The sequence below is a fragment of the Dicentrarchus labrax genome, unplaced genomic scaffold (genome assembly GCF_905237075.1).
Source record: "Dicentrarchus labrax unplaced genomic scaffold, dlabrax2021, whole genome shotgun sequence".
NCBI lineage: Eukaryota > Metazoa > Chordata > Actinopteri > Moronidae > Dicentrarchus > Dicentrarchus labrax.
In genome coordinates this window covers 29,261,347-29,275,409 of record NW_026136711.1, presented here as the reverse complement: position 1 = coordinate 29,275,409, position 14,063 = coordinate 29,261,347, and the positions used below count along the sequence as shown (strand labels likewise).

The window sequence follows — 14,063 nt, the reverse complement described above, 5'->3', positions numbered from 1 at the left end:
GTTATTCTACCATTAAAGTCTAGATGAATAACGTCATGTAGTGAACTAACTTGACAGTTTTAATTGTTTGTTTTGTCACACCCCTGCTATTAGCTTTGTGGTTTTAACCATCGTATATTTAAAGCTGTTGTTTCATTCACAGCCTTGTTCGGAAACTGCTCTTGATCTAAGTTGCTGTCTCACATCCTAATAGACAGGGTTTTACTTAATATGTGGTGGAGAGTTTCTGGTGAGACCTACATGTCAATCATTCTCAGTTAGACACGATTATAACACACACACACATATAACCTTAATGCAATGCACCTATCCTGAAGGCATAGCTTTCCTCTTGGCACGGCTCGGCACATTCCAGTTCTGCATATCTGACATATCCATACAGGCCAGCACATATAATCCTTGACGTTAATGCTAAGGTGCCGAAAAGGTCATTGTAAAAATATAATGATCGAGTAGATGCCTCTACTTTCTGGGGACACTACTGTATATTCATACGCTGACAGTCACGTGAGTCATCAAAACTATATCTAGTTTGTGCCATCTGTAGACCAGTGATTTACAACTGAAGAGGGCAGATATGTACAAGTCAAAGCACCTATATATTCCCCTATACTGCAAACACATGCAAATCAGCGTCAGTTTCTGGTTTTGTGGTCTTGATGGTCACCAAATGTTAGCAAAGGTATTACAGAAGTTGAGGCAGCTTGGAATGAGTGAGGGCCTGCAAAAGGGAGACTGGCAGATTAGTCTTGGGTTCCTGGAGGCAGCAGGATTATCCTAGAGAGGCTAGTGGGGGTCATGTCAGTTGCACTCAGACTAAAATCCCCATCCGTGGCAGACCTGGATGGAATGCCATGTGCAAAAAATCTTTACATGTGTTTCGACCTGACTGTAATACCAGATAGGTGTGGTTTTCAAGAAAAAGCCTGACAGGACTGAAGAACATTTGTGTAACATGTGTGTCTTAATGGTTTGGGTTTCCTAAACCCTGATCATCTCCTGCTCCAAACAGATTAAAACAAATGGGATAAAATTGGGCAGGTCAGACTGGCACAAACAATGAGAAAAAAGGAGGGGCACAGACATGGTTAGTTTTGCTTCACAGCATGGAAGTTTGATGAGGAAATGGGAAGGGCATCCATCCAATACCTTCGATTTGTGGACCTCTGCCAACTCGCTTAAGCAGAGACATAAACAATTGATTAAAGAATAAGAAAAGTCCTACTCGCAGTCCTGATTTTCATGGGCTTTTTTCCTTAGACTGCATCAACACCCAGACTATAAATGCAATCCATGATAATAATCAGTGTCAATAGACCAAGTATTTGGTTGGGGGCAATAAAAAAGTATAAACAGAGATGTTTTTTTAGGATCTACTATTTGGTTGCCATGCTTTTTTGCATAGAAGACCTATGAATATGTTCTGCAGGGCACCACCAGGGGCTTCCTAAGAGGTCAAATACCTTCTTATCAGCACACTAACAGGTTCTGGCTTGACAAGCTCAATTAGCCAACGCTTAGTGCAGTGTATGAGGAGCCCACACTCTCAGCACGAGGCCCATATCAACAGAACCAGGGAGATGACAGACAAGGCAAGCCCACAAAGGCTTGATTGTGGTGGTGCTGGAAGGTCGGTGAATGGGTAAAGAGGGAGGAAGGACTTATGTTCTCAGGGGTTTTGTGATGTGGCTGATAAGAATCTCCCAGCTGAATGACAATGCCACTGTAAAAAGTCTTCTGTATAAATTACCTCCATTGAGGTCAAAATCATTTAATGAGCTTAACAGGAGAGAGCGCGGATAAATTAGTTTTAAATGAAAGATTGTTCGAGTGAAATTGAGGATATACTACATCTAATACATTGTTTTCATTTGCATTCTCTAGCATTGACTGACAAGGCCAGACAGCTTGCAGCTCGCCTTTAACGTGGCAGCTGTATTATTTGGAACGGCAAAAAGATAAATAGTGAGGTGTTTAGGCATGTCACGCGACTGTTTTGATAAAACAGTGAGTATTTCTGGATCTCAGCTCCCTTTAATAACTCAACAGTGATCCTGTTGATGCCCATCCCTCTTGCAACACTACACTGACAGATAACGAAGCACGTTAGAGCCATGATTTCAATCATAGCCAGTCACTCCGTAATGGGAAGCCTGCCTGCTGGCATGGTGTAGACACAGATGGAATTTAAGCCATCTTTTGCCAAGCTTTCATTGGCCCTTTTCCCCATTGCCACACTTTAATAGCAGTGAGGTACAACACTGTGAATGATCCGAACTTAATCACACTGCTTGCAGGCCCAGTTAATTCCTGTAATCTCAGAACTTTGCACTGTGTTGAGATAAAATGTCTCCTGATGCCCTTGAGAGCATACACAAATATTTAATGCTTTAATATACACTCGTACAGGGTTCCTGCATAGAAGATACACGTGTACTCATGTTGCCAAGAGGCCATCACGAATGCATGATGGTTTCTTGGCCTGTGCAACAGACCCAAGATATGTTGTGTCTACCTCCACTCAGAACATGTGGCTGTGTCTTCTTCCTCCTGCAGCCTCGAGACAAAGAGTGCATAAAAAAAACTACTTAACTACAAGCAATCTGTTGAAATAGGTCATTATGGTGGAGGCATGCTGTGAATGCACCGCGTCCCCAAATCAATACGTGAATTGCTATATTTAGTAAGAAGGTCGCAAGGAGGAGTTATCAAGGCTGTACAAGGAATGAGAGACATCAACGAATCAGCTCTGTGCCTGGCTGGGGCCTGCTTATTTTAGATGCAGATGGCTCCAAAATGTCTTCTCTGTGGAGAGTTGAGATATCCCTCATGATGGTAGAAAATGTCACATTCTGCTCAGTGTCAATGTCATAACATTACCCTTCAAGGTGCTACATTGAGACAATGTAATTTGAAATAACCATTGTGGAGGGCATTTTTATTCCAATTTACTCAGTGGTATGAAAGGTTGGAAGGATTGACACAGTGGAGAATAGGTTTTTGTGTCACATCAAATTAGATTAGAAACCATAATCAGACTATTCATCACTTCAGAAACTGTAGTAATCAATACCTGAGCAGTGTGCATAAATAAGTTAAAAAACAGAAAATGTCATTCTAGATGAATTTTTTTCCTCAAGTTTGCCAATATATTTTCCCCAGTAATGAGCTATCACTCTATTTTCTGCCGTAGGTTTGACTAATCCCCTCAAAGTCATATCCTGCCACTGTTTTCAAAAGCCTATTTAAAAAAAAATCTCTCAGACACATTCTGTACTTTTGCACTAACAGACAAAATCCATAATTTTAAGTGACACGTGCCACTGACAGCCCTAAACTGAGCCAGTGCATATCATACTGTAAGGGGAGAGGAACGTATTCCTTTGCCAAGTGCATAACATCATGTAGTGTGGTTAAGAGAGACATAGTATAAGTCTACACTGTACCGTGATCTCTTCCTCTAAGACTCTTTAACTCCTGACTGTCTCGCCAGTTCTCTGTATCGTTTTAACCGTATCTGTCTCCCTGATAGCTGACATGGTGTGTCTTTTTGTTTTAGCCAAAATCCTCAGCACCGTCATGACTTTGCACGGTGGAAAAAAAAGCTAAGACAAGGGGAGAGCAGAATCAAAACAACCTCATTAATAACTGTGACTAATGTATTCCAGACAGTTCTTTAAGCCTGTTACTTCACAGAGAAGAGATGCCCGTACTGGGAGGGGAGGCAGCAGTGGCCCTGGTGTGTGTCGAGACGGTGCCATACTGAGTCGGTTGGCGGGGTGAAATGAAAACACCCCACACATGAAAATGCGCTGATCTCTCCCCCACCTAAACCGCCAGAATAGCTCTGTAGAGACCACACAGCCTTGAGATGACCACAATAAACCAGAACACTGGTCCCAGCACGAAGTGAGCATTTCCCAGGCATCAAAATGCTGCAAGGCCAATCCAGGCTTTGTAGTAAACACCGGCGGGTGGTTAATGTTCGATGTGGAGGAGTTTTGTACGTGATTTTTCTGTTTAGCGTGTTCACTGTGTCTCACTGTTTCACTGCCTGTTTTTCTTACCTCAGTCTCTCTTCAACTAAATTTCACCTACAGCATTTTGCTGCAGCAAACCCACGTTTTCAGTAAATAGGAAATCAAATCCTGACCTAAAGTACCTCATATTTATCTCTTTTTCACGTCAATACTTAAAACCCATTACTTAGAGGTGATGGATCTTCAACAACCTATATAATCAGTTTTGCCTCGCAGGAACTGCAGTTTGAGGTACTGGACTTAAATATAGAACTATGAAAAGTTATGTGTTCAGTGAGAAGAGCTTTTACCAACAATGGACACACTGATTTATTCTTTAGGTAATAATTATATTTTTGCTAGTGACCACTCCAAATGCACAGAGACAGAATTTTATAAAGCACACAGTAAATTTTATGGTGTCTAGAATTACCCAAAACTTGTGGGATCTACAATTACACGGAATTGAAAGAATATACTTCAGCCTTATAAAAAGAAATTGCGCAGTAATTACCGTCTAATTTTCAAACATGATGGGGACATAAAAACATTATGATATCCCAGCACTGTACTTTAACTCATGCTGTGAGGTGCACAGGAAGCGATTGTTATTTTTCCACACAAGGCAAAACAGAGCAGACTTCTCATTAGCTTGTTGTTTACAGTCTCACCTCCTTCTTCTTCATATAAATTTAGTATAAACAGAGAATCCCTAAAGGCTTTACAGTATTAAACTGTGGGAAAATAGCACTAATCACAAGGCAAAGACCTCGAGATGGAAGAGAAGAACAGGGAGGAAAGGAGGAACATGGTGAGATTATTCTCACCCATAAACCACTGGTACATACTGTAATGTACTGGTAGGAATATTCTGAACTGACTAGATAAGGATTAGCCCAGTGGATTGTGCTATGCCTTTCATCTTCAAAAGCGTGGTTTAAAAAAAGAACTGTATCCTTTAGATGAACCCGGTTCTTTACAACAGTTATAAGAATGAGAAAAAGCGTGTCGAACCGTACCTTTCAGCCCGAAAGCTTGGGAATTCCACAGGAGAGTGGAACAGCTCATTATATTGAGTAATTTATTTGCTTAGCAGCTGCCCAAAGGGAAGTAAAAAGTTTTAACATCCAGAAAATTCTGTAAGTAGTCCATTTACAAAGCAGAGCTGTCCCCCGCAGCAACAGAACACCATCCCCCTCAACCAGGTTTCAACAATTAAATCAGGCCACTGAAGCCAAGATTGTTTTCCTGCCCAACATCAAGTATGCTCATCCTGCACAATTACAGTCCTAATTGAGTACTTTGATAAACAAGCAAAAGACAATATGACAGTGTGTGATAAATGCTTTTGGAAAAAGCATATGGAATATGGAGCACTAAGTGTTTTTGTCAGACTTGCACACTGTCTTTTGTCTTCGTTTTATAGCGTGATTCGTAAGATAAAGCTTCAACTATTTTTAATCATTTAAGCATGGCTCTAGGGATAGCAGTGTCAGTCTGGTGGTCTGTTGGTTGCTCCACCACTTTGGTCCAGATAGAATTATCTCAACAATTACTGGATCAAAGGTCATGAAATCTGGTACAGACATTCATAGTTCCCACACAATGAATTCTAACGGTCCCCTGACTCTTCATGTTGCACCACTATAAGGCTGGCATGTGGTTTTGAGTGATTCATGCCAACCTCATGATGAACTGTAATCACTTTGGTGATCCCCTAACAAATCTAGTAACATCATCAGGTCAAATGTTTAATTTTTCCAATACTTTCTTTTTTATGGCCAAGTAAATTTAACATTCCCATCATCCCCAACTGTACTGTGTTTTGTGCTAATTAGCAAATGTTAGCATGCCAAACGTAGATGGTGAACAGGGTAAACATTATAGCTGCTGCACATCAGCATGTTAGCATTGTCATTGTGAGCCTAGACACCCCCACAGTGCCGCTAGCATGGCTGTAGACTCTTAGTCTTGTTCTTTTGACCTTCTTTGGAAGATCTGACTGAGATTTAACCTTTATCTATTCAAATTAATTCACGGATTGAAGTTAGTGTGCAGTTGTTACTCTTTCATCAATATCTCTTGGGCCTTGACATTTAATAAAGTGTATAACTATAAGCAAAATGCACAATGAAGAAATATCCAGGAACACACAGGTAGTAAAATGGCAAAAAAAAAAAAAAAAAGCAAGGTAGAGTCCTGCAGTGGTTTCTCTTGACAGGCCAGAGCTTAACTTTACATGGACGGGGCTTTAGAGGCATGTGTTCAATTTCAAACTCAAACACCACTCTCCTCCCGGGGAGGATGATGACAGAAACCTTTGCTCTGCCAGTTCAACTTTTGAGTTGACATTAGCCAGTGGTTTTCTAAACATTTCAGAATTAAATCCCAAACTAAAATAAATCTCAATATAAACTGCTTGATTTGGTTGTTGATTTTGCTCAAACACTGCAGAGGCCCCGGTGGGTAGATAAGGCTTGTTTGGACATGATCACCTCATAGGGATTCACTGAGGTTAACGGAGATGTTGCCCTTGAATCCAATGATACTTTCTGTTTGTTGGCTTTTCTTATTTGGTTTCAGGCACTGGAATCGGCTGTTAATTGAAGTCAGCCTTTTTGTTTTCCTTTGAGAACAGCAGGGTGTACTTTGTGAATCTAAATCACTTTGATTGCCAAGTAATTAAATGCACAGGAATTTATCTTAATGACACTGCAAGAGAGATATATCGACAGCTTGGAGATTTACAGTGTCTGCTGACTCATGGTACACAGCAAAGTGAACCTTGCTGTGATAATCTAGTAAATGTACAGCAACAAAGACTTCTCTTAATTCTGTCTGTCATTGTTTCTATGCAAAGGCAGAAAAGAGTGACTTTTTCACAGAATATTCAAATAAATAATAATAATAATAAATAAATAAACATTATTTTTAGGTTGACAACCACATTTCTTTAATGATATAATGTGTTTTGAAAGGAGCTGTATCAGGAAATCTTCTCAGTGCATAGTAAGTAATCTCTCTGTTAAAGTAAACGAGTTAGGCAGTTTATAGAATTAATATTCTCTACCTGTGATGTCTGTTTAGGCTGTTCAAAGGAGATGATGATCTCTTTTTTGTTCTGAGTGCAGTATGTTGATGGGCGGTGAAGCATATAACACTGGTAAGAGGAGGGAAAAGAAAAGAAAGACAACCAAGCTCTTCATGTGTCCTTGTTAATATCTCTCTTCCCCTGTTTCCTTTCCATTCTGATCTATCTCTTCCCTCCCATCTCTCGCCCTCACCCATGCAACCATTAAATCTTTAATCACCTGAAGTTTAACAGGATCTTTGTTGGTGGGTGATGTTACTTATTTTAGAATCCATTACGCTTCTGGAGAATCTTTTCTATAGGGGATGAAATGCCTATTTTCTGTTTTACTGTACTGGTATGTTAAGGTACGGTAAGTCAAAGTGAGGACTATTGCAGACTGCAGTCACATAGTTATATAAGTTGCTGTCATCAAAGTTCTCAAAGGAACACACTGTCAAATAATTCAAATGCACTGAGCAGCAACACAATGAATAGCTGGTGAATTATATAACTAACAGATGTTTTTGTAATTTACACTGAGCGTTAAGGGGCACATATTCAGGTAGAGTACATGCAACAACAGTAAGCACCTTTATGTGTGGAGTAGTGAAGCGAGATCCGGTGTGAAGCAGAATATAGACCCAACCGTTTCAGTTTCTTAGTGAATGACCAAGGGGTTAACTGTGTGTGAACAACTGTGCTCATCTCTTGGATAGTATGGCCGCAGAATACACGTGGCACTTCCCACCAATGTCAGGAATGGATAAGCTTTCTCTCTGCTCTCAGTTTTAGAATAGCTCTAATGTAGGTCAACGGCACACAACACAAGACACCACAATTTTCTCTCAGTGTTGACCGAGTTCTAATACATCATTGGAAAACAAGGTCACTGATACTCGAGAGGGATTCCTGTCTTTAACAGTGAGCTCGATTGTTTCTCATCTTTTATCCAGACAGATGCTTGATCCATCAGTCTCCCTTACCCGAGAGAGCGACTTGAATCCTCCAACAGGACACGAGTTGAGGACATCTGAGGGAGGCCGCACTGGGATGTTTTGACAAAGCCCTGGCCTTGTCCATGATGACAAAAGAGAGGCACGTATGGAAGGATCTCTATACACTAGACATCTCTCATTTCCTCAGTATCAGGACAATCCAAAGCAACTTTATCATGAACAAAATCATAAGGTCTCAGGGTTGTCACCAAGTGTTGCTCTCATGGAGAAACACCAGCAAAACTGTCTGTGGTCATCAGACTGTCTGGTATCTTGGGGGCTCAGGGTGAGACAGTGATAGGTGTTACGAGCAAGAACCAGGCCTGCAGGAGGCCACTATAGTCGGTGAGATGACCAGTAATGTAGAAAAAAAGAGGTCCTGGGATTATAAGAGGTCAAACTGACTGAATTTGAGATTCAATAGATGGTGTGGGATAATGAGGAGTGTGACGGAGGGGCATATGGAGCAGAGCCCGACATGTGCAAAAACATGTGGAAATCATTTACAGGCTTAACAGGCCACGATCTTCAAACTCAGGGAGATTCGCAGGGATCGCAGGTCACGTTATCACATCCACATATGATGGATGTGCTGTGAAAATGAGGATGATAACGTGTATGTGTGTGGGTATAAAAGGTCCCTGCGTGTGCACATGATTGCCTACTGTATGGCAGTGCATATGTGTCCGTGCGCTGTAATGTGATTTGTGCACCCTGCTACACATACTGTAATGTATATTGAAAGGGCTGTATGTGTGTTTAATTCAGAGTTTTTCTCTCATTAGTCTCTTCCCTTCCTCTCATTAGTGGCTCCCTCGCTTGTTTTTCTGTGTTTGTTTTCTCTCTCTCTCCTGCTGTATAGATGTGTGCAGGGTGCAGAACAAACTGGCGGGCAGAGAAAAAAAAAGCACCTGGCCACACTGAAATCCCATCACAGTGGGGAAGGGGGAATAAAGGCTCCCGAATGCTCCCTGGGGCCTCTGTGGACAAAGTGACATGTCTTAGAGCTCGCCTGTTGGCCTCCTGCTGTTACAACATCCTACACTGCGTACAGACCAAATACACATCACAGACCCGTTTTATGGGTCTATATAAAAAGATCAGTAATGGAAATTAAGTGATATCGCCTATGATGCAGAAATTAAGTCATGTTGTCTATGATGCCATTTAACAGACAAATGTTGCAGTAATGAACATCTGTTCAGGAGCTAATTTGTATTCCTTATGCTTAACTAAAGGGTTCCTAACAGCAGCCGAAGCAGCCATCAATCTAAGAGAGTAAATAGTAATCTAAGTGTGGCTTTTACTTTAACATAATATTGTGTGAATGCCTATTGTGTAGGCAGAATGTTGACATTTTGGTCTCCCTTTCTCTTTTTCTTATTTTCTCCCACTCGCTCTCCCTCTTTCTGTTACTGCAGCCCAATGCAAATCTTCCTTCATCTTTGTTTGCACAATACACAATGCAGCAAAAGCCTTGAGGGGGTGTGTTTGTTTTGTTTTGCTTTGTGTCTTGTTCCAGCGCAGAGGACAGTCATCCAGTCATCGGCATGGCTGTTCCCCACGTGCACTGTTAGTCAATTAGAGCTGCCATTAAAGACAGAGGCACCCAGGGAAATAAAGGCAGCGGTGTGGATTTGTCTGTGCTACGCTGATTTCCACCCTTAAACCCTCTCCAGACGAAGAGACTGCAATAATTGGGATTCTGACAGTGGGTTAGGGGGACTCATTTCCTGCCTCCCCTCCTCTTTTCCATGCAATCATGTCTATCCAATCATGTCTGCCCAGCACCTACCTTTGCACTAGATCCCCCTAACTCTCTTTATCTACAACCACATTTGGCTGAAGAATTACTTTCCTCCTTAATCTAATTGCTCTGGGTGCAAGTGCAGGAACCCCGCTTCCAACCAGCTACAACCCACCACTTACGCAGACCTCACCAAGAGACTGACATTAAAAGAGGCGCTAGTGTTGTTCCAAATTCTCTACACCGTGACCTAAAAATGCTTATCAGTCATGTGACTTACTGACTCGCTGTGGGGCCTGTTGTGCATGTTCAGCAGAATTCGATACATCCATTGTACAGTCCATCTGGAGCTCGGAATAGTGTCACTGCCTTTGAGTGTGGAGGTATAAACCTAATTGTTTCCCGGCATCAAAACAGTTTTTTCACACAAATATTCCCACTGCACATAAGTGGAAGAGTGCGAAGAATATGTAACAGTTGCACTTTTGTATCCACTGTCTTGCTGTGTGATGTTATGTGGTGATTCTTATCCCTACAAATCTGGGCCACACCGACTGCACTGCTTATATACTACACTGCTAAAGTCATTAACAAAAACATAACCAAAAGATGAATCAAGCTGTGACATATTGTCTCCATCTAAATCTTCACTGCTCTATAACACGAGCCACGCTCCCACAGTCGAGACCCTTGAACTCCCTATAGCATGGGGTTAGATGATCAGATTACAGTGAAAAAACACACATGGGCATTGTTAAGGGAGTTTTCACCCATGAACATGGCTCTCATTGTGCCCCACTGAAGAGAATGCTTTTCATCCTGGAGTCAACAACAAGGGCAAACAGGACCTCACGTGTCTCTGTGGTGCACCATCTCCTCAAGGCTCTGAGGGGAAGAAGGGTCTCTCTTTTCAGGGCTGTCTCTGCTGACAAGCCCTGGTGTGGTTCCCTCACTCCCAGCGCTTCTTAGAGAGGAAACTTAATCTCACTTGTAAGACAATCGCAGAGAAAAAGGCCTCAGCAATTTGATGTAAGCACCCCCCTGTACTGTCAATATTTTGACAGATTTCATGACAGTATAATTATTTGCCGGGATTTCTGCCAAGGATTTAATTGTTACATGCGTAATTACACGTTTAGTTGCGGAGATGTTGGAACAAAGCAATGGCTGTGTTATTAATATTACAGTACAAATAGTCTCTTTCATCTTCGCTGCTTTATGCTGTCTCTCTGGCTCCACAAACCAGCTATGAAAGGGGATATCTTCCAAACCCTCCGAGGGCACCTCTCACAAATCAATTCATTACCCCGTAATATCGCCAGGCAAAGGCGCATCTTTCATAGATCAATTCATTAACCAACTTCTGGCAGTTGAAAGGCGGCGACTGACCACAGTTTCAAGCACTGATATTGGCTTTCAGAGTTTGGGAAGATGACTAGAGAGCAGACCAACTTGTGGCAGTCTTCAATCAAAATGGGCTTCTGAACAATAGGGGAACCACAGAATAATATCCCTTTTTGACTGTAATGGTTTTATTTTCTTTCTTGGTAAAAGACACACTTCCCTGTTGTTTCCACTGAGGCTCATAACTATTGTATGGAGCCATAAAAATAAATCTCTGTGCGTAGTGTTTTGCTGCATTCCACAGCTGCACTCTCAGATAATGCATTCTTTTCATAAAGCTTTAATATTCAGTCACTGCATCAAGTGATCGGGGAAGACCAAGTGGCAAAGAGGACGGTGGAAATCTGTCTGTGTTCTGTCAGAGTCACTATCTCGTGAGCCCTGCAGTGCTTAAATCTATAACATTCACTGCAGTGGGGGGGTGATGAAGAAGAGAGCATGCAGTCAGTGAAGCTTTTCTTCTGGTGGATGTTGGCTAACAAAGCCAGTGTACAGCAGGCATGGAGAAATAAACAGGAGGGTGGTCAGGAAGGGAAGGTAAAATGCTGCATTTTTTCAGTCAAAAAGTCTCATGCCCAGCAGCGCGAGGATATAAATGAATCAACATGCTTTCCCTGTTGCACTGACAGCATTTAATTGTATAATCCTGTTTAGCACAAAAAAAAACCATGACAGAGGACACCCCTGAGATGTTTCAATCCACCACATGCAGTGAATTACATGTAGGTCAAAAAACAAGCAGATTTGTGTAATTATGTGGGTCTGTGGATTCAAAGTAGCTTGCTACAGCAGAGTAGCCATCGTCACATGCCTCTTATTGGTCTGTATTCCTTGAGGAGGAGCTGGTGCCTGTCCTCATTAACAGTCATTGAGCGGGGCCTGGCAGTGTTTGTGAGGCAGCACCCATCACGTTTCCCCTCCCAGCACACAGACACTGGGGGATGTGTTGTAATTACAGGCGCGCATAAGAAAGGCAGCAACACACCGATCTAAAACGCAGGTGGGTGGTTTGTTGTGCTGCTCGCTGTCGTGCTGTTTCAAGTGATCAAGATCTCTAAGCACGTTGACCAAATACCACCTGCCAGAGTGCGGATAGGGCACGGCACAGGTAAATGTTGGGTACATTGATGTTTTGAAAAGCCAAATCGATTTGCCTGTGAGGGATTCCAATTGATAGGTAAATGTCGGCAATTTTGAAAACGATCCTCTTTGTCCTCATGGATGGAAGGAGGCATTATACCAACAAAAGGTCAGCACAAAAATTTTACAGGATGAAAAATTGTTGTTTGTATCCTTTTTTTTCCAGAATTTCTGTTAAGCAGAGTTCTGTTAAATATGCATAGAGTGGTGCATCTATGTTAGGAAAGGCTGACATGTTCTTACTATTTTTTGGAAAATAAACATTCAAATGAAAGGAAGAAAGACCCTGAACATACCGTGCTTGCACAATTACACGTTTAATGCACCCCTTTTCATATAGACAAAAAGATTACAATATAGATAGATGGATTGGAGGTTTAGTTGTAGATGTGCTGTGTGGTCCACAGGAAGAAAAGTAATAGATAATTTGTTCACTGACAAGCTGTTGTGATTTGCAACCTAACACCTGTGAGTAATTCCCATCATTTATGGTAGCTCAGAACTGAACTAAACTGAATTTTCTGCAGTCACAACATCCAAAGTGCAGTGTATTTTTGATTTAAAAAAAGGAAATAAACAGCAAGGGTTAATGATCATTTTTATGAGAATATGGTGATTAGGTCAATAATCTAAGCGCAGAATGTATACCTTCCATAATGTCTTTTAATAAAAAAAACATTTATAACTAGCTTCAGTTGTATTAATAGATCCCTGGAACAGTTTACGGTGAGGGCACTATCAGACACTGTATAGATTATATCCTTCAGTGTTTGGATTACGTTGTTATGATGGCAGAGCAGACTGATTCATTAGGCTTAGCAGATTTAATGCAAACATTATAAGAGCAAAACATACCTCGACAAACAGTCCCGTTCTCCACGGCCTCGTTCCCAGCTTTGCACATGCAGCGTCCGATGGGTACCATCCATTCTCCGTCTCCATTGCAGTACAACTTAATGGGCACATCCACCTCCTCTGCGTTGGGGATGCAAACGCCTCTAGCAGCCACCAGGGAGGTGCTCTCTGCTCCTGAGAGTGTCTCCTGGAACAACGCCCCGTTCGTGATGATGCGAGGGCACTTCCGGTAAAAGACGCGGACAGCGATGAGCGACATACAGCCACCGTAGTCCTGGAAGGCCAGGTAGAAGCCATTTCGTGACACAGGGCCGAAGCTCCGAACCTCAGTGTTAATCTTCATCACTCTGCCCCCTAGGTCCACCTGGGAGAAGCTTTCATCTGCTGCAATGGTGTCAACTTTGATCCAGGGGTTCTCCATCCAAGCTGGGGAGGTTCTGGTGGCTGTGTCTGCATCAGATTCATAGTAATAGAGGTTAAAAGTCTCTTTACATGAGCCCGGCACGTTTGGAATGCTACTGCAGTCCCTAACCGAGAACTTCATCTCCACATGGATGCGCTGAGCACCACGACGCCGGATGTACTTTGTCCGTACCCAGTTGTTCTGATTGTTGTTGAAAACATTGCACACCTGGTACGTCCGGATGGTGTTCATGTTTTCGTCGTAACCGCTCACCTCCTCCCACTGTTGGCCAAGGACAGACATAAACATATTTACATGTGAGTACAGAATTTTATGAAAAAACAAAACAAAAAAGAATTGGCAATTGAGGCACATAGTTTACCTGATTCATTCAATTAAGTGCAATTCAGCTGTAAAGCAGCAAATT

The 14,063-nt window shown here is 42.0% G+C and overlaps 1 protein-coding gene across 4 annotated transcripts in view; it reads right to left on the bottom strand.

The window, feature by feature from the left end:
• ephb2b (eph receptor B2b) overlaps window positions 1-14,063 on the bottom strand; it is a 117,863-nt gene that overhangs the window by 50,180 nt on the left and 53,620 nt on the right. For all 4 annotated transcript variants that reach the window (XM_051414624.1, XM_051414626.1, XM_051414625.1 and 1 more), the window contains exon 3: window positions 13,234-13,918. In XM_051414624.1, the coding sequence (XP_051270584.1) occupies window positions 13,234-13,918 (685 nt within the window). The remainder of the gene's footprint in view (window positions 1-13,233; window positions 13,919-14,063) is intronic.